Source organism: Procambarus clarkii, chromosome 69 (assembly GCF_040958095.1).
Source record: "Procambarus clarkii isolate CNS0578487 chromosome 69, FALCON_Pclarkii_2.0, whole genome shotgun sequence".
NCBI lineage: Eukaryota > Metazoa > Arthropoda > Malacostraca > Decapoda > Cambaridae > Procambarus > Procambarus clarkii.
This window is the reverse complement of record NC_091218.1, coordinates 14,010,832-14,036,529: the sequence shown is the minus strand read 5'-3', so window position 1 is coordinate 14,036,529 and position 25,698 is coordinate 14,010,832. Positions and strand designations below refer to the sequence as shown.

At 55.5% G+C, this 25,698-nt stretch overlaps 2 protein-coding genes across 4 annotated transcripts in view; both read left to right on the top strand.

Moving 5' to 3' along the window:
- Window positions 1–25,698, top strand: part of LOC123753533 (trichohyalin) — a 460,426-nt gene that overhangs the window by 327,919 nt on the left and 106,809 nt on the right. The gene's annotated exons all lie outside the window — the stretch shown is intronic.
- LOC138355940 (collagen alpha-1(V) chain-like) overlaps window positions 4,464–25,698 on the top strand; it is a 41,688-nt gene continuing 20,453 nt past the window's right edge. The window contains exons 1-3 of the mRNA XM_069311486.1: window positions 4,464–4,550; window positions 7,649–9,457; window positions 24,722–24,854. Of these exons, the coding sequence (XP_069167587.1) occupies window positions 7,841–9,457; window positions 24,722–24,854 (1,750 nt within the window). The 5' untranslated portion in view covers window positions 4,464–4,550; window positions 7,649–7,840. The remainder of the gene's footprint in view (window positions 4,551–7,648; window positions 9,458–24,721; window positions 24,855–25,698) is intronic.

The following is a 25,698-nucleotide window of genomic DNA, read 5'->3' as shown; positions in this document are numbered from 1 at the left end:
GTGTGTGTGTGTGTGTGTGTGTGTGTGTGTGTGTGTGTGTGTGTGTGTGTACTCACCTAATTGTACTCACCTAATTGTGCTTGCGGGGGTTGAGCTTTGTCTCTTTGGTCCCGCCTCTCAACTGTTAATCAACTGTATGTGTGTTGTGTGTGAGTGTGTGTGTGTGTGTGTGTGTGTGTGTGTGTGTGTGTGTGTGACCCAGACAACGTGTTCTAGTTTCCTGTGTGGTGAAGCTGCCAACACGTAATGCTATAGTCTCGTGACTCATTAGTCAACACGCACACACACACACACACACACGCACACACACACACACACACACACACACACACACACACACACTCAAAGAGGTGTAGCCAGGTTCTCTGTGCATATTCATTCAGAGTATAATACTGAACATTGTATCAGGACTAAAGGTATTGTGGTGGTCTTAATAACCCTCCAGAGGTTGATAGGCCTTAAGTCCAACACCAAACTTGCTGGTTGGTCAGTAAGGTATTGTGGTGGTCTTAATAACCCTCCAGAGGTTGATAGGTCTTAAGTCCAACACCAAACTTGCTGGTTGGTCAGTAAGGTATTGTGGTGGTCTTAATAACCCTCCAGAGGTTGATAGGTCTTAAGTCCAACACCAAACTTGCTAAACTTATGTCTAGAAAGGGGATCTTAGGATAAGAATTTAGCATGGGAAGGGGGGGGGGGAGGAATGATACCCAACCACTTGTGGACAGTCGGGGGATTGAACGCCGACCTGCAAGAAGCGAGCCCGTCGCTCTACCGTCCACCCCAAGTGTTTGGCAACTTGAGTATTCAAAATTATTTTTTTAAATACTCATCCCTGAGCCACTAGGTGACGAGTAACTCATCGAGTTGATGAATCTCTTGATGAGTACCGGTACTCACTGGTCGATCTCTCACGGGTTGAGTGACACAGTAATCCAGTTGGTGTTCTGGGTCGCCTGAGTCACCTCCCACGGCAGTATGCGGTTGGGCACGATAGACATGTCTTGTAGATATGTCTGGCGTGCGCCGGGTAACTGTTGAGAGCTCAATGATGCAACATTGGATCTTAGTGGGTTGCTCTTGCTTGTTGTAGATTGAAAAGCTCTGTGGCTCTGTGCTGTGTGGCTCTGTGCTGTGTGGCTTTGTGCTGTGTGGCTCTGTGCTGCGTGGCTCTGTGCTGTGTGGCTCTGTGCTGTGTGGTTCTGTGTTATGTGGCTCTGTGCTGTGTGGCTTTGTGCTGTGTGGCTCTGTGTTATGTGGCTCTGTGCTGCGTGGCTCTGTGCTGCGTGGCTCTGTGCTGTGTGGCTCTGTGCTGTGTGGCTCTGTGCTGCGTGGCTCTGTGTTGTGTGGCTCTGTGCTGTGTGGCTCTGTGCTGCGTGGCTCTGCTGTGTGGCACTGTGCTGTGTGGCACTGTGCTGTGTGGCTCTGTGCTGAATTGAATTTTCAGTCACTTGTACTTTCGATAGAATTCCAAATTAAGGTCTTCTAATAGACCTATTGGTCCATACGAGGCAGCTCATATTGGTCCATACGAGGCAGCTCCTATTGGTTCATACGAGGCAGCTCCTATTGGTCCATACGAGGCAGCTCCTATTGGTCCATACGAGGCAGCTCCTATTGGTCCATACGAGGCAGCTCCTATTGGTCCATACGAGGCAGCTCCTATTGGTCCATACGAGGCAGCTCCTATTGGTCCATACGAGGCAGCTCCTATTGGTCCATACGAGGCAGCTCCTATTGGTCCATACGAGGCAGCTCCTATTGGTCCATACGAGGCAGCTCCTATTGGTCCATACGAGGCAGCTCCTATTGGTCCATACGAGGCAGCTCCTATTGGTCCATACGAGGCAGCTCCTATTGGTCCATACGAGGCAGCTCCTATTGGTCCATACGAGGCAGCTCCTATTGGTCCATACGAGGCAGCTCCTATTGGTCCATACGAGGCAGCTCCTATTGGTCCATACGAGGCAGCTCCTATTGGTCCATACGAGGCAGCTCCTATTGGTCCATACGAGGCAGCTCCTTTTGGTCCATACGAGGCAGCTCCTTTTGGTCCATTCGAGGCGGGGTCTTGCTCTGTCACTGTCAGGGACGGGGTCTGGCTCTGTCACTGTCAGGGGCGTGATCTGGCTCTGTCACTGTCAGGGACGGGGTCTGGCTCTGTCACTGTCAGGGACGGGGTCTGGCTCTGTCACTGTCAGGGGCGGGGTCTGGCTCTGTCACTGTCAGGGGCGTGGTCTGTCACTGTGTCACTGTCAGGGGCGGGGTCTGTCACTGTGTCACTGTCAGGGGCGGGGTCTGTCACTGTCAGGGGCGTGGTCTGGCTCTGTCACTGTCAGGGGCGGGGTCTGTCACTGTCAGGGGCGTGGTCTGGCTCTGTCACTGTCAGGGGCGGGGTCTGGCTCTGTCACTGTCAGGGGCGGGGTCTGGCTCTGTCACTGTCAGGGGCGTCGTCTGGCTCTGTCACTGTCAGGGGCGGGGTCTGGCTCTGTCACTGTCAGGGGCGGGGTCTAGGCCCACAAGGCGGTACAGTGACGCGCCAAGTGCCAGAAATAAGACATTTGCTCTGGTTGTGAAGACATTCCTGTCCCTGTTGACTGTGTGTGTGTTAATCCCAGGTGAAGGTTCAGCCCGGCCTTCCCCAACGTTAAGAAACCGATGTACTAAAGTGCCCTTAGCCTTAACCTGCCAGAGGACCTAAAACAGAAAACGGGGACTGGACGTCAATTTCGTGAGCCAATTTTCTAGTACGACAGTATTTTGGTCTTGGGGTTTGAGTATACGTCTAAAATGCGACGTTCTCTTTGGTGGACGGGTTGGTAGGTTTCGGTGTTGGGGATAGAGATGTCCCGGGACGCTGGCTAGGGAGGGGGACGTCCCGGGACGCTGGCTAGGGAGGGGGACGTCCCGGGACGCTGGCTAGGGAGGGGGACGTCCCGGGACGCTGGCTAGGGAGGGGGACGTCCCGGGACGCTGGCTAGGGAGGGGGACGTCCCGGGACGCTGGCTAGGGAGGGGCACGTCCCGGGACGCTGGCTAGGGAGGGGGACGTCCCGGGACGCTGGCTAGGGAGGGGGACGTCCCGGGACGCTGGCTAGGGAGGGGGACGTCCCGGGACGCTGGCTAGGGAGGGGGACGTCCCGGGACGCTGGCTAGGGAGGGGCACGTCCCGGGACGCTGGCTAGGGAGGGGGACGTCCCGGGACGCTGGCTAGGGAGGGAGACGTCCCAAGACACAGGCTAGGGAGGGGGGGGACGTCCCAAGACGCAGGCTAGGGAGGGAGACGTCCCGGGACGCAGACTAGGAAGGGTAACGTCCCAAGACGCAGGATAGGGAGGGGGACGTCCCGGGACGCAGGCTAGGGAGGGGGGGACGTCCCAAGACGCAGGCTAGGGAGGTGGGGACGTCCCAAGACACAGGCTAGGGAGGGGGGGGACGTCCCAGGACGCTGGCTAGGGAGGGGGACGTCCCGGGACGCTGGCTAGGGAGGGGGACGTCCCAGGACGCAGGCTAGGGAGGCGGACGTCCCGGGACGCTGGCTAGGGAGGGGCACGTCCCAGGACGCAGGCTAGGGAGGGACACGTCCCAGAACGCAGGCTAGGGAGGGAGACGTCCCAAGACGCAGGCTAGGGAGGGGGACGTCCCGGGACGCTGGCTAGGGAGGGACACGTCCCAGGACGCAGGCTAGGGAGGGACACGTCCCAGAACGCAGGCTAGGGAGGGAGACGTCCCAAGACGCAGGCTAGGGAGGGGGACGTCCCGGGACGCAGGCTAGGGAAGGGGATGTCCCAGGACGCAGGCTAGGGAGGCGGGTCGTCCCAAGACACAGGCTAGGGAGGTGGGGGACGTCCCAAGACACAGGCTAGGGAGGGGGACGTCCCGGGACGCAGGCTAGGGAGGGGGATGTCCCGGGACACAGGCTAGGGAGGTGGGGGACGTCCCAAGACACAGGCTAGGGAGGGGGGACGTCCCAAGACGCAGGCTAGGGAGGGGGGACGTCCCAAGACACAGGCTAGGGACGGAGACGTCCCAGAACGCAGGCTAGGGACGGACACGTCCCAGAACGCAGGCTAGGGAGAAATACGTCCCAGAACGCAGGCTAGGGAGAAATACGTCCCGGGACGCAGGCTAGGGAGGAATACGTCCCGGGACGCAGGCTAGGGCGGGATAGCGGAAGCTGAGACACGCCAGCGGGAAGACTGGGCCACCTCACCTGTCATCCCATCTATCACGGTATCAACAGGTGGGTGTGTTGGGCCAAGTTAGCCAGACACAAGCCTAGCATGTAGGTTAACACCCCTCCCCCACCCTGCCCACCCCTCCCCCACCCTGCCCACCAGGGCAAGACCTGCCCACCCCTCCCCCACCCTGCCCACCAGGGCAAGACCTACCCACCCCCAACCCTGCCCACCACGACCCCCGCTACAAGTGCGTCGTCTGATACCGCTCTCCTGGAGGTCGGCCAGCAGTTCGCAGCATTTAGGGTGACCAGCGCTGTCCCACCGCCTCAGTGTCCCGCCGCCTCAGTGTCCCACTGCCAGAGCAGCAGGGGTAACTACCTCGTTCCTCCTCCGGCAGTGCCAGGCCCCGCCACGGCACCAGTGCCAGGCCCCGCCACGGCACCAGTGCCCACCAGCCTCCAATGGCACTAGTGCAGCGACGCTTAGTAAAATCCGTTCGCGTTCGCGCCATCCGTATTCATCCGTTCTCTATCATGGCGGCTTTGTTTACAATCATTAAACAGCTGTTTATAACAATAATAACCTCTGGTTGTGTAGTTTACAAGCTCGTAAACTGTTTTATTTAACGTAAACCAAAGGAGCCATGATTGCTGAATGACGTACAGGTTTCGTAATTGGTGGCGTAGATGTTTGATCAATTCTGGACCATTGGTGCTTGAGCAGTGATTAGTTTCCTGCAGGTGTTAGGTCACGTGTTGCTTAATATATCCCTTGGACCACGAGTGGGTATTGGAACAGTGACTTGTGCAGCCCCTGAAGTGACTTGTAGCCCCTGTGGTGACTTGTGGCCCCTGAAGTGACTTGTAGCCCCTGTGGTGACTTGTAGCCCCTGTGGTGACTTGTAGCCCCTGTGGTGACTTGTAGCCCCTGTGGTGACCTGTAGCCCCTGTGGTGACCTGTAGCCCCTGTGGTGACTTGTAGCCCCTGTGGTGACCTGTAGCCCCTGTGGTGACTTGTAGCCCCTGTGGTGACTTGTAGCCCCTGTGGTGACTTGTAGCCCCTGTGGTGACTTGTAGCCCCTGTGGTGACTTGTAGCCCCTGTGGTGACTTGTAGCCCCTGTGGTGACCTGTAGCCCCTGTGGTGACTTGTAGCCCCTGTGGTGACTTGTAGCCCCTGTGGTGACTTGTAGCCCCTGTGGTGACTTGTAGCCCCTGTGGTGACTTGTAGCCCCTGTGGTGACCTGTAGCCCCTGTGGTGACTTGTAGCCCCTGTGGTGACCTGTAGCCCCTGTGGTGACTTGTGGCCCCTGAAGTGACTTGTAGCCCCTGTGGTGACTTGTAGCCCCTGTGGTGACTTGTGGCCCCTGAAGTGACTTGTAGCCCCTGTGGTGACTTGTAGCCCCTGAAGTGACTTGTAGCCCCTGAAGTGACTTGTAGCCCCTGTGGTGACTTGTAGCCCCTGTGGTGACTTGTAGCCCCTGTGGTGACTTGTAGCCCCTGTGGTGACTTGTAGCCCCTGTGGTGACTTGTGGCCCCTGAAGTGACTTGTAGCCCCTGTGGTGACTTGTAGCCCCTGTGGTGACTTGTAGCCCCTGTGGTGACTTGTAGCCCCTGTGGTGACTTGTGGCCCCTGAAGTGACTTGTAGCCCCTGTGGTGACTTGTAGCCCCTGTGGTGACCTGTAGCCCCTGTGGTGACTTGTAGCCCCTGAAGTGACTTGTAGCCCCTGTGGTGACTTGTAGCCCCTGAAGTGACTTGTAGCCCCTGTGGTGACTTGTAGCCCCTGTGGTGACTTGTAGCCCCTGTGGTGACTTGTAGCCCCTGTGGTGACCTGTAGCCCCTGTGGTGACTTGTAGCCCCTGTGGTGACCTGTAGCCCCTGTGGTGACTTGTAGCCCCTGTGGTGACTTGTAGCCCCTGTGGTGACTTGTAGCCCCTCTGGTGACTTGTAGCCCCTGTGGTGACTTGTAGCCCCTGTGGTGACTTGTAGCCCCTGTGGTGACTTGTAGCCCCTGTGGTGACTTGTAGCCCCTGTGGTGACCTGTAGCCCCTGTGGTGACTTGTAGCCCCTGTGGTGACTTGTAGCCCCTGTGGTGACCTGTAGCCCCTGTGGTGACTTGTAGCCCCTGTGGTGACTTGTAGCCCCTGTGGTGACTTGTAGCCCCTGTGGTGACCTGTAGCCCCTGTGGTGACTTGTAGCCCCTGTGGTGACTTGTAGCCCCCTGTGGTGACTTGTAGCCCCTGTGGTGACCTGTAGCCCCTGTGGTGACTTGTAGCCCCTCTGGTGACTTGTAGCCCCTGTGATGACCTGTAGCCCCTGTGGTGACTTGTAGCCCCTGTGGTGACTTGTAGCCCCTGTGGTGACTTGTAGCCCCTGTGGTGACCTGTAGCCCCTGTGGTGACTTGTAGCCCCTGTGGTGACTTGTGGCCCCTGTGGTGACTTGTGGCCCCTGTGGTGACTTGTAGCCCCTGTGGTGACTTGTGTAGCCCCTGTAGTGACTTGTAGCCCCTGTGGTGACTTGTAGCCCCTGTGGTGACTTGTGGCCCCTGTGGTGACTTGTAGCTCCTGTGGTGACTTGTAGCCCCTGTGGTGACTTGTGTAGCCCCTGTAGTGACTTGTAGCCCCTGTGGTGACTTGTGGCCCCTGTGGTGACTTGTAGCCCCTGTGGTGACTTGTAGCCCCTGAAGTGACTTGTAGCCCCTGTGGTGACTTGTAGCCCCTGTGGTGACTTGTAGCCCCTGTGGTGACTTGTAGCCCCTGTGGTGACTTGTAGCCCCTGTGGTGACTTGTAGCCCCTGTGGTGACTTGTTGCCCCTGTGGTGACTTGTAGCTCCTGTGGTGACTTGTAGCCCCTGAAGTGACTTGTGTAGCCCCTGAAGTGACTTGTGTAGCCCCTGTAGTGACTTGTGTAGCCCCTAAGGTGACTTGTGTAGCCCCTAAGGTGACTTGTATAGCCCCTGTAGTGACTTGTAGCCCCTGAAGTGACTTGTAACCCCTGAAGTGACTTGTATAGCCCCTAAGGTGACTTGTATAGCCCCTGAAGTGACTTGTATAGCCCCTAAGGTGACTTGTATAGCCCCTGTAGTGACTTGTAGCCCCTGAAGTGACTTGTATAGCCCCTGTAGTGACTTGTAGCCCCTGAAGTGACTTGTATAGCCCCTGTAGTGACTTGTAGCCCCTGAAGTGACTTGTATAGCCCCTGAAGCTGATCCATACTGCCCAATATCCACCTGGTCACTGGGATAATTACATGGCTCACCGCTTCACTACAACAACTCCATCTCTCCGAACTAACTCGATACCAAAAACGTATAACCAATTATGAACGTGAAGCAGAATGAATGTGCCCTGGTCAGGTGGACCTTGCTGGTACGACCCCCTCGTTCTTACGGGCTCAGTGACCTACATACGTCAGTCTTGGTGGATGATTGATCAAACACTTGAAATCAATTCCGTTGTTATATTTCAGAATTTCTTGATGAAAAATAGTTTTGAAGGCGGTGGTTGATGATTGACAGAACAGGGCTGAGTAGTTGTTGAGTAGTTACGTGAGACGTTGTTCAGAGCTAACTACCACCAGGCCAATTACCTCGGTGGTTGAAACGACTCCTTCAGTGGTTGAGACACTGGATACGACGGGACTGCTGTCTAAACAGTAGCGATGGAGACTTTGGTGGGAGGGATCGGTTGTCTGTCTATTACCCCGGGGGAGGTGAGCCAGGACACGTCCACCCCCCAGGGGAAGGTGGGCCAGGACACCCCCACCCCCCAGGGGGAGGTGGGCCAGGACACACCCACCCCCCAGGGGAAGGTGGGCCAGGACACACCCACCCCCCAGGGGAAGGTGGGCCAGGACACACCCACCCCCCAGGGGAAGGTGAGCCAGGACACACCCACCCCCCAGGGGAAGGTGGGCCAGGACACACCCACCCCCCAGGGGGAGGTGGGCCAGGACACACCCACCCCCCAGGTGAAAGTGGGCCAGGATACACCCACCCCCCAGGTGAAGGTGGGCCAGGACACACCCACTCCCCAGGGGAAGGTGGGCCAGGAAACACCCACCCCCCAGGGGAAGGTGGGCCAGGAAACACCCACCCCCCAGGGGAAGGTGGGCCAGGACACACCCTCCCCCCAGGGGAAGGTGGGCCAGGACACACCCACCCCTGAGGTGAAGGTGGGCCAGGACACACCCACCCCCCAGGGGAAGGTGGGCCAGGACACACCCACTCCCCAGGGGAAGGTGGGCCAGGACACACCCACCCCCCAGGGGAAGGTGGGCCAGGACACACCCACCCCCCAGGGGAAGGTGGGCCAGGAAACATCCACCCCCCAGGGGAAGGTGGGCCAGGAAACACCCTCCCCCCAGGGGAAGGTGGGTCAGGACACCCCCTCCCCCCAGGGGAAGGTGGGCCAGGACACCCCCACCCCCCAGGGGAAGGTGGGTCAGGACACCCCCACCCCCCAGGAGAAAGTGGGCCAGGACACCCCCACCCCCCAGGGGAAGGTGGGCCATGAAACACCCACACCCCAGGGGAAGGTGGGCCAAGACACACCCTCCCCCCAGGGGAAGGTGGGCCAAGACACACCCTCCCCCCAGGGGAAGGTGGGTCAGGACACTCCCACCCCCCAGGGGAAGGTGGGCCAGGACACACCCACCCCCCAGGGGAAGGTGGGCCAGGACACCCCCACCCCCCAGGGGAAGGTGGGTCAGGACACACCCTCCCCCCAGGGGAAGGTGAGTCAGGACACACCCTCCCCCCAGGGGAAGGTGGGCCAGGACACCCCCACCCCCCAGGGGAAGGTGGGCCAGGACACCCCCACCCCCCAGGGGAAGGTGGGCCAGGACACACCCTCCCCCCAGGGGAAGGAGGGCCAGGACACCCCCACCCCCCAGGGGAAGGTGGGCCAGGACACCCCCACCCCCCAGGGGAAGGTGGACCAGGACACCCCCACCCCCCAGGGGAAGGTGGGCCAGGACACCCCCACCCCCCAGGGGAAGGTGGACCAGGACACCCCCACCCCCCAGGGGAAGGTGGGCCAGGACACCCCCCAGGGGAGGGTGGGCCAGGACACCCCCTCCCCCCAGGGGAAGGTGGGCCAGGACACCCCCCAGGGGAGGGTGGGCCAGGACACCCCCTCCCCCCAGGGGAAGGTGGGCCAGGACACCCCCTCCCCCCAGGGGAAGGTGGGCCAGGACACCCCCACCCCCCAGGGGAAGGTGGGCCAGGACACCCCCCAGGGGAGGGTGGGCCAGGACACCCCCACCCCCCAGGGGAAGGTGGGCCAGGACACCCCCACCCCCCAGGGGAAGGTGGGCCAGGACACCCCCACCCCCCAGGGGAAGGTGGGCCAGGACACCCCCACCCCCCAGGGGAAGGTGGGCCAGGACACCCCCACCCCCCAGGGGAAGGTGGGCCAGGACACCCCCACCCCCCAGGGGAAGGTGGGCCAGGACACCCCCCAGGGGAGGGTGGGCCAGGACACCCCCACCCCCCAGGGGAAGGTGGGCCAGGACACCCCCACCCCCCAGGGGAAGGTGGGCCAGGACACCCCCACCCCCCAGGGGAAGGTGGGCCAGGACACCCCCACCCCCCAGGGGAAGGTGGGCCAGGACACCCCCACCCCCCAGGGGAAGGTGGGCCAGGACACCCCCACCCCCCAGGGGAAGGTGGGCCAGGACACCCCCACCCCCCAGGGGAAGGTGGGCCAGGACACCCCCACCCCCCAGGGGAAGGTGGGCCAGGACACCCCCACCCCCCAGGGGAAGGTGGGCCAGGACACCCCCCAGGGGAGGGTGGGCCAGGACACCCCCACCCCCCAGGGGAAGGTGGGCCAGGACACCCCCACCCCCCAGGGGAAGGTGGGCCAGGACACCCCCACCCCCCAGGGGAAGGTGGGCCAGGACACCCCCACCCCCCAGGGGAAGGTGGGCCAGGACACCCCCTCCCCCCAGGGGAAGGTGGGCCAGGACACCCCCACCCCCCAGGGGAAGGTGGGCCAGGACACCCCCCAGGGGAAGGTGGGCCAGGACACCCCCACCCCCCAGGGGAAGGTGGGCCAGGACACCCCCACCCCCCAGGGGAAGGTGGGCCAGGACACCCCCACCCCCCAGGGGAAGGTGGGTAACCACATACTGACAAGACTGAAGGACACCATCCTCATCACCTCCCTCACCAACAACAACAACAGCGACAAGAACAACAACAACAAGGACACCTACACAGCTTACGACAGCTTCCTGAAGCTGTACGGGTAAGTTGAAGCTGTCTCTCACTACTGAACCTTTGCCTAACCGTTCCTGCAGTTAGGTTAAACTCAGGTAAGTTAAGGTATTCATGAGGTGAAAGTGTTCACTCAGCATTAATATTTAGCACCTGGGAGGGATATGAGACAGACTAAGAGGTGATATATATATGCCTATATATCACCGGGGAAGGTATATGAAGATAAGGCTCTGATGTATGAGGAAGGAATGGTGCCCAACCTCTTGAACCACAGGGAATCGAACGCAGACTCTGCAAGAATTATCGCGTAGCATAATTTTTATGTGTCACTTAGTTCTCCCCCTGTGTCACCTCCCGTATGTGTCATCAAGTGTCTTGACTGGGGCCTCGTAGCCTGGTGGATAGCGCGCAGGACTCGTAATTCTGTGGCGCGGGTTGGATTCCCGCACGAGGCAGAAACAAATGGGCAAAGTTGCTTTCACCCTGAATCCCCCTCCCCGCTCAGCTCGTTGTCGCCGTGTGGGGGCTTGGTGGGCGGCTGCCGGAGTGTGATGCTCCTTGGGACAGTCCTGTCCTTTTCTAGCCTTGTGCTCCTGCTGCCGTCCTCTCCAATTCTGCTGGGCATCTTTTCCTTTTCCTTCTGTTTCGTTTTTCTCCCCCCTCTTCTCCTATCTGCTTGCCGTTTCCTGCCGACCTTTTGCTCGTTCTGGTTCTTCCCTTGGACTTCTTCTATTTTGACGCCCGGGTGCTTGAGGAGGCATACTCTTGCACCCGTAGAACTGCAGTACCCGACGTCGAGAGCGAGGGGAACCTTTTATTGTCAATCCCCACTTCGTCACTGAACCCGATCTCGACGGACTGTCGGTTTCTTAAGGTGGCGTTTGTGGGGCGTATACTCACGACGCACCCCTAGGAGGCCCCGACAAGATCGGCGATAGCTTCTTGTTGGGTGTCCTGCCTCTAATTGTGGCTCCATGGTGGGTGTGGGGGCACATTCGTGAGTGAATTCTTCTTTCGTCAAGATGATTACCCCTGCTTCGGCTTCTTCTGGTTTACCTTCTCAGGCTCGTGGGGTGGGCGACCAAGCCCCCGAGTCGGTCCGTATTGGAAGACCGGGCTCTGTAGCCTCCGCTGCATTGGGCCCCGACCTTGCTCCTCCTTTGGCCTCTCTGACTCCTTCCCCTGGCTCCCCTCCCTCCTCTGTGGTTGGGTCGAGCCCCAAGCCCCCAGTGGTGACTACCTCGTCCCCTGGCGCGGCTCCTTCTCTCGTTGTTACTACTGCGCCTTTTAACCCCTCTCTCTCTGGGGGTTCTCACCGCCGTTCTCGTCACGGCCGCCCTCGCTCGATTCCTTCCAGTTCTGCTACCTATCAAGCCTTGTTTGGTCCCGCTTCGTGGGCCAAATATTTTGATCTCCTCCCTCTTGATTCTGCGCCTCCTGACGATTTCTCCCTTCATCGACATCTCATTGATTCCGTGGATGCCTCCATTACTTTTAACCCCACTCGTCTCGGTACGCGTGTCGTTGCTGCTCCTTCTCAGGATGCTGCTTCCCGCTTGGCTGCCTTATCCTGCCTTGGCGAGACCCCCGTTCGGGTCTCGAAGAACGTCCAGTTGAATGCCAGTGTTGGCACTATTTTGCTCCCGCCCCATGTTGCGACCGGTGTTCGGGACCTACGCGACTGCCACGACGATATTCGACATATCCTCGCTGCCCAGGGCCATTCTATTCTCCAGGTGGACACGTTTACTCGTCCCCCTCGTGGTAGTCGCCGTCAACCCCTCCGGGTTGTGAAGATTACCTTTGATGGTAGGACCCTTCCACCCTCTGTCATTCTTGCTGGTGCCAGGTGCTCTGTCCAGGAGTACATTCCTTCTCCTCGGCTCTGCAACAAGTGCTGGAGGTTTGGGCATGGTGCCCTCCGCTGCTCCGGGACTGTCTCTCTCTGTCCTTTGTGTGGTGGCGAAGGTCACTCTAAGTCGGAGTGCGCTTCTCCCCAGGCTCGTTGCCTCAACTGCGGTGAGGCCCATCCTACCTTCTCCCGTGCGTGTGTCCATTACAAGCTTGAGGCAGCCGTCCTCAACTTGAAGCACCGGGAGCGTTTATCTTTTCCTGAGGCGAGGCGCCAGGTTCGCCGGCTCCCGCCTTATGCTAATATCTCTTATGCTCGCGTGTTGCGCTCTTCCTCTCCTCGTCCTTCCCGCCTTCCTCAGACTCACAACCGTTTCCAGGCCTTGGACCCTGATGCGCCCACTGCCCCCTCCTCTGTCCCTTTGGGTTCTCTCCCGAAGGATCCTCCTCCTGGTCCTCTGTCTGGGGTTCCCCTTCCTTCTACCCGGTCTGTCGTGTCTTCTGTGTCTCCTTCCTCGTCCCCCTCCGATCCTCCTTCCCATCCTCTTCCTCCATCTATCGGCTCTCCCCGTCGCCTGTCGGTGCGGGCGGATGTCCATCGCTCTCCTAACGGCCGTCGTGTGTGCTCTCGTTCGGCTTCTCCTGTTGAGACACTGGAATCCGTTGCCCGGTACGTTGTTGCTGGGACACCGGTCTCTTTAAGTCAGAAGCGTAAGCCTGGCTCCTCTCCTTCCTCTTCCCCGGCGGGTAAGAAGGCTTCGCTTTCTTCCTCAGCTCCTCCTTCTGGCTCTGTTGCTCCTTCCACTCCCGTTTCAGTGCTTGCGCCCCCTGTTCCTGCTATGGAGGTTTCTTTGGCCCCTGCTTCCCTTTCGGTTGCTGCTCTTGCTGGGGTGCTCTCCTCTCTTTCTACTCCCCCTCTTCCTGCTGCTGTCCTTGACTGCTCCTCTCCGTTGTCTCCTCCTCCTCCTCCTCCTCCTCCGGACCCTGCCCGCCCACCTCTGATCTGTTCTCCCGTTTCCTTCCCTCCGTCTTTGCTCAGTTTACCCATGCCCCCTAACCCTGACTTTGCTGACCCTGATCCCGACCCTGATATTCTTTAACGTGCTCTGTTGGTCTTTCGCCTTTGTTTCTTCCTTGTTCTCTGTTTTTGTCCTTTCTCTTCTCGTCGTTGTCCATTCTTCAATGGAACGTTCGAGGTTATTACGCCAATTTCCTCGAACTCCAACTTCTGGTTTCGCGGTTTTCGCCCCTTTGTGTCTGTCTCCAGGAGCCGATGCTTGGTGCTCGTCCTGGTCGTTTTCGTGGCTATTCCTTTCTCTCCCCCCCCCCAGCCATTGCTGGGGCTTCTAATTCTTCTGCTCTCTTGATTCGGGCTGATGTTCCCTTTGTTCCTTTACTTTTTCCTTCGCCTCTCCATTGTTCTGCTGCTCGTATCTTTGTGGGGAAATGGTACACAGTTTGTTCCATTTATCTCCCCCCGAGTGTCCCGCTCTCTCTTCCTGATTTGAAACACCTCCTAGACTCCTTGCCGGAGCCTGTGCTCCTGCTGGGTGACTTCAATTGTCGTCATTCTCTTTGGGGTGACGTTCTGACGAATACCCGGGGTCGCCTCCTTGAGCCGTTTCTCCTCTCTTCTTCCCTGTCTCTTCTGAATTCTGGTGAGCCCACTCATTTGGACTCTCGAACTCGCACCCTTTCTTGTCTTGATCTTTCTCTCTGCTCTTCTTCTCTTTACTTAGATTTCACATGGCAGGTTCTTGATGACCTCCATGGAAGTGATCATTTCCCCATCCTTGTTTCCTTTTTCTCTTTTCGCCCTTCCCTCTCTTTCCCTAGATGGCAGTTTGCTAAGGCGGACTGGACCCTGTTTTCCCTCAGTGCTACTCTCTCTGACCTCTCCCTTCTGCCCCTCTCTCGCGCTCTCCTCCTTTTTCATGACACTGTCTTCGACGCTGCCCTCCGCTCTCTTCCTCGCTCTTCCTCTCGGGGTCCACGGAAGTGCGTTCCCTGGTGGAATGCGGACTGTGCTCGGGCTGTCCGCTGTAAGCGTGCAGCCTGGAAGAAGCACCGCCGTAGGCAGACGACCGATTCTTTTCTTTTCTTTCGGAAAGCGAGTGCGGTGGCCCGTAGGGCCATCCGTACGGCTAAACGTGAATGTTGGGCTTCTTATGTCTCGACAATTACGTCCGAAACCCCTCTGGCCCAGATCTGGAAGCGTATCCGCAAGATAGCGGGTAAGTTCGTTCCCGATGTTTCACCGGTCCTTCACCTCCATGATACTCTTGTGGCGGACCCGTTGCAGGTCGCTTCCGAACTGGGTTCCCACTTTTCTTCTGTTAGCTCTGGTCTTCATCTTCCCCAATCTTTCCTTCTTCGTAAACCTGTCCTTGAGTCTCGTCCTTTAGATTTCTGCACTCATCTTCAGCTTCCCTATAATGATCCCTTCTCTCTCTCTGAACTTCGTTCTGCCCTGGCCCTCTGCGGTTCTACGGCGGCGGGCTCCGATGGTATTCATTATGAGATGCTTCGCCATCTCCCTCCGAGCACGTCTCAGTATTTACTGAGTCTGTATAATCGGATCTGGGAGTCGTCGTCAGTCCCTGAGGACTGGCTCGATGCCGTTGTCCTCCCTGTTCGCAAACCAGGGTCTCTGGGTACTTCCCCTAAGGACTTTCGCCCTATTGCTCTCACAAGTTGTGTCTGCAAACTCTTTGAACGTATGGTTAACGTTCGTCTGATGTGGTTCCTGGAACACCATCACCTCCTCTCCCCTTCTCAATTTGGTTTCCGCAAGTGCCGCAGCACGACAGATGTCCTGGTGAACTTGGAGGTCTATATACGTACTGCTTTTGCTGCGAAGACCTCCGTTGTTGCCGTCCTTTTTGACCTAGAAAAGGCTTACGACACCACTTGGCGTTATCATATCCTATCTCAACTTCATTCTTTTGGCCTTCGTGGTCATCTCCCTCTCTTTCTCCGCAGCTTCCTCTCTCTTCGTTCCTTTCGGGTGCGCCTTGGTACCGCTCTCTCTCCCCCTTTTCAGCAATACGAAGGTGTGCCCCAGGGTAGTGTTCTGAGCACTACTCTTTTTCTGGTTGCCCTCAATGGTCTTCTTTCCTCTCTTCCTTCTGGTGTCTTCTCCGCTCTCTATGTCGATGATCTTACCCTTTGTTGTCAGGGTGATGATTCGCCTCTCCTTCAACGCCGGCTTCAACTTGCGATTGATGCCGTGTCGTCTTGGGCCACAGGTCATGGCTTCAAGTTCTCTACTTCTAAGACTTGTGCCATGACTTTTACGCGGAAACGGGTTGTTCTTCGTCCCTCTTTGTCACTTTATGGTCATCCCCTTGAATACAAAGATTCCGCGAAGCTTTTGGGGTTATTCCTTGACACTCGTTTGTCTTGGTCTCCCCATATCTCTTACCTCCGTGTTGAGTGCTCTAAGTCCCTTACCCTCCTTCGGGTCTTGTCCCATACTTCTTGGGGGGCAGATAGGCGCACTCTCCTTGCTTTACATTCCTCTCTCGTCCTGTCTAAGCTCGATTATGGTTGCCCTGCTTACTCGTCTGCTTCTCCTTCTACTCTTCGCCGTCTTGATGCTTTGCACCATACTGGGTTGCGCCTCAGTTCTGGTGCCTTTCGTTCGACTCCCGTCCTTAGCTTGTATGTTGACACTGGCTTCCTGTCTCTCCAGGACCGCCGTGATCGCTACTGTCTTCGGTATCTTGCGCGGTCCTTGCAACATCCTTCCTCTCGTCTCTGTCGTGCTTTAACTTTTACCCCTCCTGCGGTTCCTGTTCCTCTTCACCACCTCCCTCTTTCTGTCCGGTTATCTCGCCTGCAGGATTCTCTTTCCGTTCGTATTTCTGATGTTTCTCCTCGTGTTGTTCCTTCTTTGCCCCCGTGGAGGGTCCCTCTTCCGCGGTTTTGTACATCCTTGACTCGCATCACTAAAGCTTTTACCCCTCCTACAGTTCTCAAACGCCTTTTCCTCGAGCACTTTTCTTCTCACTCCCGCTCCGTTTCTGTCTTCACCGATGGGTCTAAGTCAGCGGACGGTGTTGGCTACTCTGTTGTTTTTCCTGATCGCACTTATATGTGTCGCTTGCCTCCGGAGACTAGCATCTTTACAGCGGAACTTTATGCTATTCTCTATGCTCTTCGTCTCCTGCTTTCTCGTTGTCAGTCTTCCTTTGTGGTTGTTGTTGACTCTCGTAGTGCCCTCATGGCTCTCGGGTGCTTTAATCCAGTTCATCCGGTAGTTGTCGAGATCCAGCATTGGCTGTTTCTCGTTCACAGTAAATTTAAGTCGGTTGAGTTTTGTTGGGTTCCCAGCCATATTGGCGTGTCTTTAAATGAGCGTGCGGATGCTGCCGCTAAGGACGCTGTCCGCTCTTGTCCCATCTCTCGTAAAGGCATTCCGTATTCCGACTTTTACCCGGTTATCCATTCCTCAGTCCTTACCCGTTGGCAGGCTTCTTGGTTGTCTGTTACTGGTAACAAGCTACGTACTCTTAAATGTTGTGTTTCCTCGTGGCCGTCCTCCTTCCACCGTAACCGGCGGTGGGAAACAGCTCTAGCGAGGTTGCGTATTGGCCATACTCGCTTAACCCATGGTCACTTGATGGAGCGCCGCCCTGCTCCTTATTGTCCTAGTTGCATTGTCCCTCTTACGTCGTGCATGTCCTTCTTGAATGTCCTGACTTCCAGGACGAGCGTGTGTCTTGCTTTCCGACCGCCCCTCGCGGTCACCTGTCCCTCGATAGAATTCTTGGTGACTCGGATACTTTTGATATCGTTCGCCTTATGCGTTTTTGTTCTCGTATTGGCATCCTTGGTGATATTTAGCGCCCTCTGATTATTTTGCGTATTTGATGGTGCTACATAGCCTTCCCGGTTTGGTGCCTTCTTTTGATAATTACTTACTTTCACCCTGAATGCCCCTGTTACCTAGCAGTAAATAGGTACCTGGGAGTTAGTCAGCTGTCACGGGCTGCTTCCTGGGGGTGGAGGACCGGGCCGCGGGGACACTAAAGCCCCGAAATCATCTCAAGATAACCTCAAGATAACCCTTCCAACAATTTTCAAGTAATGATCACTACTCTTAAAGTAACTAAATGGGTAATAGGGTGGTGGCAGCTTTGGTCTCTTAGTTCCCTCTTTGAATGGTGGTTAAGTGTGTCCAGCGTGAGATCGTAAGTACCAGGTTAGTCTTAATTGTGAATACTAGTTACACGGTATAAGGAAATATACTTGAGAGCACCAAAGGTGTTACAATGTTGACAGCAGTTAAAGTTGCCTCTGAGCCAGGACAGAGGCCTGGGGAGCCGGTCGGCCGAGCGGACAGCACGCTGGACTTGTGATCCTGTGGTCCTGGGTTCGATCCCAGGTGCCGGCGAGAAACAATGGGCAGAGTTTCTTTCACCCTATGCCCCTGTTACCTAGCAGTAAAATAGGTACCTGGGTGTTAGTCAGCTGTCACGGGCTGCTTCCTGGGGGTGGAGGCCTGGTCGAGGACCGGGCCGCGGGGACACTAAAGCCCCGAAATCATCTCAAGATAACCTCAAGATAGCCATCAGCTCGTGTTACAGTCTAACCTACGCTCGAAACAATCATGTAACTCCGCGACTACCTCTTAATCTCTAACACCAACCAACGACCCTATTTCCATACCAGTATTTATCCAGGTCTTTCCTAAATCTAAACTTATCCAATATATCTCCATTGTTTCGTGTCCTACTCTGTTATCTTGAGGTTATCTTGAGATGATTTCGGGGCTTTTTTTTTTTAGTGTCCCCGCGGACCGGTCCTAGACCAGGCCTCCACCCCCAGGAAGCAGCCCGTGACAGCTGACTAACACCCAGGTACCTATTTTACTGCTAGGTAACAGGGGCATAGGGTGAAAGAAACTTTGCCCATTTGTTTCTGCCTCGTGCGGGAATCGAACCCGCGCCACAGAATTACGAATCCTGCGCGCTATCCACCAGGCTACGATAATACTTTATTAATATCCACTTTGTTATGCAATTTCATCCACACCTCAATCATGTCACTCCTAATTCTTCGTCTTTCAGGAGAATGTAAATTAACCCAGTCTGGTTGTTGGTCCGGAGTGGCCTCTCCTGGGCGCAAAGTCTGAGTAGGTTGATACTGGGGAGAAGCTGTTACCCATGCAGCGGGTCATTTTATAATATGACACCAAAACTGAACTGCCTAATCTAAATGAGGCCTAACAAGATTTAGATGAAGAATAATATTTGGTGTTTTATTGGCAAAACTTGTAATAACAAAAGCCGCTGTGATTGCTAAAAGATGTACAGGTTTCGTCAGTGGCTGTGTCAATACTTGACGAGTCATAGGTTGTCGGTAGCCAGGACAGTTACACTGGTCCTCAGTCCCCCCCGCTGCCACCATTGGCTCCCTCCCCCCCGCTGCACCATTGGCTCCCTCCCCCCCGCTGCACCATTGGCTCCCTCCCCCCCGCTGCCACCATTGGCTCCCTCCCCCCGCTGCCACCATTGGCTCCCCCCCACTGCCACCATTGGCTCCCTCCCCCCCCGCTGCCACCATTGGCTCCCCCCCCCCGCTGCCACCATTGGCTCCCCCCCCGCTGCCACCATTGGCTCCCTCCCCCCCCGCTGCCACCATTGGCTCCCCCCCCCCCGCTGCCACCATTGGCTCCGTTCCCCCCGCTGCCACCATTGGCTCCGTTCCCCCCCGCTGCCACCATTGGCTCCGTTCCCCCCCGCTGCCACCATTGGCTCCGTTCCCCCCACTGCCACCATTGGCTCCCCCCCCCCCGCTGCCACCATTGGCTCCGTTCCCCCCGCTGCCACCATTGGCTCCGTTCCCCCCCGCTGCCACCATTGGCTCCGTTCCCCCCACTGCCACCATTGGCTCCATTCCCCCCGCTGCCACTATTGGCTCTGTTCCCCCCGCTGCCACCATTGGCTCCGTTCCCCCCCGCTGCCACCATTGGCTCCGTTCCCCCCGCTGCCACCATTGGCTCCATTCCCCCCGCTGCCACCATTGGCTCCGTTCCCCCCGCTGCCACCATTGGCTCCGTTCCCCCCGCTGCCACCATTGGCTCCGTTCCCCCCCGCTGCCACCATTGGCTCCCCCCCCCCGCTGCCACCATTGGCTCCCTCCCCCCCGCTGCCACCATTGGCTCCCTCCCCCCCGCTGCCACCATTGGCTCCCTCCCCCCCCCCCCCCCGCTGCCACCATTGGCAGCTGACACGAGACTGTCATGAATGATTGTGTTGATGGAGGTGACGGACAAGGCGGTGATTGTCAGCCATGGTGTGGGGGGGGGGGGGTGATTGTTATTGTGTTACACTGAGGGTGATTGGTCCTCCAGGGGGGGGCAGGTGATTGGGTCTCAGTGACAGTCATAATTCACGGACACTCAGTATAATAACACTGACAGTATACAACACAGTATACTAACACTGACAGTATACAACACAGTATACTAACACTGACAGTATACAACACAGTATACTAACACTGACAGTATACAACACAGTATACTAACACTGACAGTATACAACACAGTATACTAACACTGACAGTATACAACACAGTATACTAACACTGACAGTATACAACACAGTATACTAACACTGACAGTATACAACACAGTATACTAACACTGACAGTATACAACACAGTATACTAACACTGACAGTATACAACACAGTATACTAACACTGACAGTATACAACACAGTATACTAACACTGACAGTATACAACACAGTATACTAACACTGACAGTATACAACACAGTATACTAACACTGACAGTATACAACACAGTATACTAACACTGACAGTATACAACACAGTATACTAACACTGACAGTATACAACACAGTATACTAACACTGACAGTATACAACACAGTATACTAACACTGACAGTATACAACACAGTATACTAACACTGACAGTATACAACACAGTATACTAACACTGACAGTATACAACACAGTATACTAACACTGACAGTATACAACACAGTATACTAACACTGACAGTATACAACACAGTATACTAACACTGACAGTATACAACACAGTATACACCTGGTAATCCCACGAAGAGCTTAACTAAATAATAATTAACAAACTAAAGACATTAAGGGTGTTTTTATGTACTAAACTCCACTGGGCTTGTGCCCTTAATGCACGAAGAGTTTACACAACCTCCTACGAAACCTGTACATCTTTTCTCAACCATGGCGGCGATGTTTTACACTTGGTAAACAGTTTACAAGCTTGTAAACTTCACAACCCGAGGTTGTTATTGTTCTAAACCACCTCGTAGAGTGATTCATTAACTGTTACAGACTAGGACTGAGGAAAGATGTAAAGGTTTCGTGAGCGGTGTTGGGTGAATATTCTGCTGGGGCCAGATTCACGAAAGCACTTACGAACGTGTACATCTTCCCTCAATCTTTGACGGCTTTGTTTACAATTATTAAACAGTTTACAAGCATGAAAACTTGCCATTCAACTGTTGTTATTGTTATAAACAGCCTCCTGGTGCTTCGGAGCTCATTAACTGTTTAATAATTGTAAACAAAGCCGCCAAAGATTGAGGAAAGATGTACATGTTCGTAAGTGCTTGCGTAACTGCTTTCGTGAATCTGACCCCAGGCCCCTGGCGAGGCTTAGTGCAGGGTTGCGTCAATAGATGGCGACACCTGCCCGGTAAGCCGGCAGGAGGTGACGCGGCTTATTGGCGCGAGTTTGGGGGATTTGTCCACCCGGATTGTGTTGATGTTCGCTTGTTCCCCGAGGCTGGTTGATCAGGGTGACACGCGCGCGCGTGCGTAGGAGAGCGAGGGGGGGGGGGTCTAGCAGAATCGAGCTATTAGCTCTTGGACCCCGCCTTTCTAATCTTCTCATGACGTATTTTTCAATCGTAATTGCTCTCTTTCTCACTCCCCCCCCCATGCACCCCACAACAGCTGGGTCACTCCTAGGTACCTATTTGCTGCTAGGTGAACAGAGACATCAGCTGAGAGAAACTCTGCCTAGTCAGTGTAGTTGTGTTTACATGTAGTTAGCTCTGATCTGGTCAATATTTGTATTGCGCAATCAACACTACCAGCCCATAACCACATGGCCCCGGGTTCGACTCCCAGGTAGGGCCGGAGCCGGTCGGGGGAGCCGGTCGGCCGAGCGGACAGCACACTGGACTTGTGATCCTGGGTTCGATCCCAAGCGCCGGCAAGAAACAATGGGCAGAGTTTCTTTCACCCTATGCCCCTGTTACCTAGCAGTAAAATAGGTACCTGGGTGTTAGTCAGCTGCCACGGGCTGCTTCCTGGGGGTGGAGGCCTGGTCGAGGACCGGGCCGCGGGGACACTAAAGCCCCGAAATCATCTCAAGATAACCTCAAGGGCTTGACGTTTTAGCACGCTTCTTGGCACCTTGGAGTTATTCGCCTGTTGTGGTTTGAGTTCTAGAGAGGGGCTCATCGTTGGCCTGGGGGAGACCTGGCTCAACCTTACAGGGTTCGTATCCCTGAGACTTCGAAAGCAGAGCGACGCTGCGCTTGCATATCAGACCTCCGTAGTCTCCTGATGCCTTCAGTGAATTGTTTCAAGCGTAGCCGAGACATATATTTGAATGAGGTTCAGGGGCTATAAATAGGAGCTGCCTCGTATGGACCAATAGGAGCTGCCTCGTATGGACCAATAGGAGCTGCCTCGTATGGACCAATAGGAGCTGCCTCGTATGGACCAATAGTAGCTGCCTCGTATGGACCAATAGGAGCTGCCTTGTATGGACCAATAGGAGCTGCCTCGTATGGACCAATAGCAGCTGCCTCGTATGGACCAATAGGAGCTGCCTCGTATGGACCAATAGGAGCTGCCGTGTATGGACCAATAGGAGCTGCCTCATATGGACCAATAGGAGCTGCCTCGTATGGACCAATAGGAGCTGCCTCGTATGGACCAATAGGAGCTGCCTCGTATGGACCAATAGGAGCTGCCTCGTATGGACCAATAGCAGCTGCCTCGTATGGACCAATAGGAGCTGCTTCGTATGGGCCAATAGGAGCTGCCTCGTATGGACCAATAGGAGCTGCCTCGTATGGACCAATAGGAGCTGCCTCGTATGGACCAATAGGAGCTGCCTCGTATGGACCAATAGGAGGTGCCTCGTATGGACCAATAGGAGCTGCCTCGTATGGGCCAATAGGAGCTGCCTCGTATGGACCAATAGGAGCTGCCTCGTATGGACCAATACGAGCTTCCTCGTATGGACCAATAGGAGCTGCCTCGTATGGACCAATAGGAGCAGCCTCGTATGGACCAATTGGAGCTGCCTCGTATGGACCAATAGGAGCTGCCTCGTATGGACCAATAGGAGCTGCCTCGTATGGACCAATAGGAGCTGCCTCGTATGGACCAATAGGAGCTGCCTCGTATGGACCAATAGGAGCTGCCTCGTATGGACCAATAGGAGCTGCCTCGTATGGACCAATAGGAGCTGCCTCGTATGGACCAATAGTAGCTGCCTCGTATGGACCAATAGGAGCTGCCTTGTATGGACCAATAGGAGCTGCCTCGTATGGACCAATAGCAGCTGCCTCGTATGGACCAATAGGAGCTGCCTCGTATGGACCAATAGGAGCTGCCGTGTATGGACCAATAGGAGCTGCCTCATATGGACCAATAGGAGCTGCCTCGTATGGACCAATAGGAGCTGCCTCGTATGGACCAATAGCAGCTGCCTCGTATGGACCAATAGGAGCTGCTTCGTATGGGCCAATAGGAGCTGCCTCGTATGGACCAATAGGAGCTGCCTCGTATGGACCAATAGGAGCTGCCTCGTATGGACCAATAGGAGCTGCCTCGTATGGACCAATAGGAGCTGCCTCGTATGGACCAATAGGAGGTGCCTCGTATGGACCAATAGGAGCTGCCTCGTATGGGCCAATAGGAGCTGCCTCGTATGGACCAATAGGAGCTGCCTCGTATGGACCAATACGAGCTTCCTCGTATGGACCAATAGGAGCTGCCTCGTATGGACCAATAGGAGCAGCCTCGTATGGACCAATTGGAGCTGCCTCGTATGGACCAATAGGAGCTGCCTCGTATGGACCAATAGGAGGTGCCTCGTATGGACCAATAGGAGCTGCCTCGTATGGACCAATAGGAGGTGCCTCGTATGGACCAATAGGAGCTGCCTCGTATGGACCAATAGGAGCTGCCTCGTATGGACCAATAGGAGCTGCCTCGTATGGACCAATAGCAGCTGCCTATCCTATCTGACCCTGACCTATCCTATCTTTATCCCACCTCATTTCTCATTACCCTTTCTCCATCTTTATTACCTTGTCTTTCCAGGCCCCGCCAGCCCCCCCCCCCTTTCCCTCCATCCCTCCATCCTCCCTCCCCCCCCCCACCCTGGTTGGCCCCCCCCACCACCCGCTCTTGGGATTAAATAAATCCATTTCTCGGAAGAGATAAAAGGCTGAAAATGTCGTAAATCGCTAGTGTTATGTGGGGTATGGGGGCTACTCAATGTGGGGGCTACCCACTGTAGGGCCTACCCACTGTGGGGGCTACCCACAGGGAGGGCTACCCACAGGTAGGGCCTACCCACAAGGAGGGCTACCCACAGGTAGGGCCTACCCACAAGGAGGGCTACCCACAGTTAGGGCCTACCCACAAGGAGGGCCTACCCACTGTGGGGGCTACCCACAGGGAGGGCTACCCACAAGGCAGGGAAGGCAAGAGATAACATATTATCCGCAGGATAAAGAACTGGGGGAACAGGGCTCAGGGGCTCACGGGAGGAAGTTAATAGGTAAAGACTTTGTAGGGAATCCTAATCCGGGGTCTACTAGCCCTGGGCAGGGAGGAACGATTGGGCATTGATCCCTTAACTGTTTTACCCCTTGTTCACCCAAGCGTAATTTAGCACCTGGTTGTAAATATACACACAGACTGTGTTGTAGAGAAAGGAAAGCTCAAAGCCCACTAACAGACATGTAGAACTCGGCACATAGTGTAGTGTTATTCATTCATTTTTATTTATACAAATGAATAAAGTGGCATGAATTCCTTGCGAACACACGATGCTACGTTTTTTTAAACGCAGTGACGTTATTAAAACGTTTTAACGTAATGGTCAGGGTGCGTGTGTGTGCTGTGAAGCCAACAGAAAACGAGATGTAAAAATATTTTTAGAATAAAATCTACGTTAAATAAGCGCCCACTTCCGCGAGACACGTGAGGCAGCTGCGTTCCGTGTACCATAATTAGATCGGAAGCGTGTAGGTGCAAGCCAAGGACTCCCACCTGTATGTACAAGGTGGTTTATATCACTATTGCCCCGAGCTGAGATTGTGACGCACACGAGCACTTCCTCTTGGCACGAGATAGCCTCCGAGCTCCTGAATGAAGCGCATGCTACCCTATGAATACCTCTGGACATTTTGATCGAGGTTTTAGCGAACGCACACAAGCACCGCCATATTGGACGCGCTTACGTCACGGGCAGCGAAGTACATCAGTATCACGTCAAGTATCGGCACGTAGCGGTATCATCGACTACGAATGACGTCACGACGGCGCAAAGTAAATACTCATTACTTTGGCAGGAGACGAACGTGCTTGTGATGAAGGTTGGAGGCAGTGGGTTAAATATATCGTGGGTGAGGTATATTAGCAGCAGTGAAAGACGCCGGCGGCGTTAGCCCATTATTACGTTGATACAACGTTCTGACAACTATTAAAATGATATGGGTAAGTTATACCTGTCTCCTGACAATTACTTCACCTGTCCCCTGACAATTATTTCACCTGTCCCCTGATAATTACCTTACCTGTCCCCTGATAATTACCTTACCTGTCCGCTGATAATTACCTTACCTGTCCCCTGATAATTACCTTACCTGTCCCCTGATAATTACCTTACCTGTCCCCTGATAATTACCTCACCTGTCCCCTGATAATTACCTTACCTGTCCCCTGATAATTACCTTACCTGTCCCCTGATAATTACCTCACCTGTCCCCTGATAATTACCTCACCTGTCCCCTGATAATTACCTCACCTGTCCCCTGATAATTACCTCACCTGTCCCCTGATAATTACCTTACCTGTCCCCTGATAATTACCTCACCTGTCCCCTGATAATTACCTCACCTGTCCCCTGATAATTACCTCACCTGTCCCCTGATAATTACCTCACCTGTCCCCTGATAATTACCTCACCTGTCCCCTGATAATTACCTCACCTGTCCCCTGATAATTACCTCACCTGTCCCCTGATAATTACCTCACCTGTCCCCTGATAATTACCTCACCTGTCCCCTGATAATCACCTCACCTGTCCCCTGATAATCACCTCACCTGTCCCCTGATAATCACCTCACCTGTCCCCTGATAATTACCTTACCTGTCCCCTGATAATCACCTC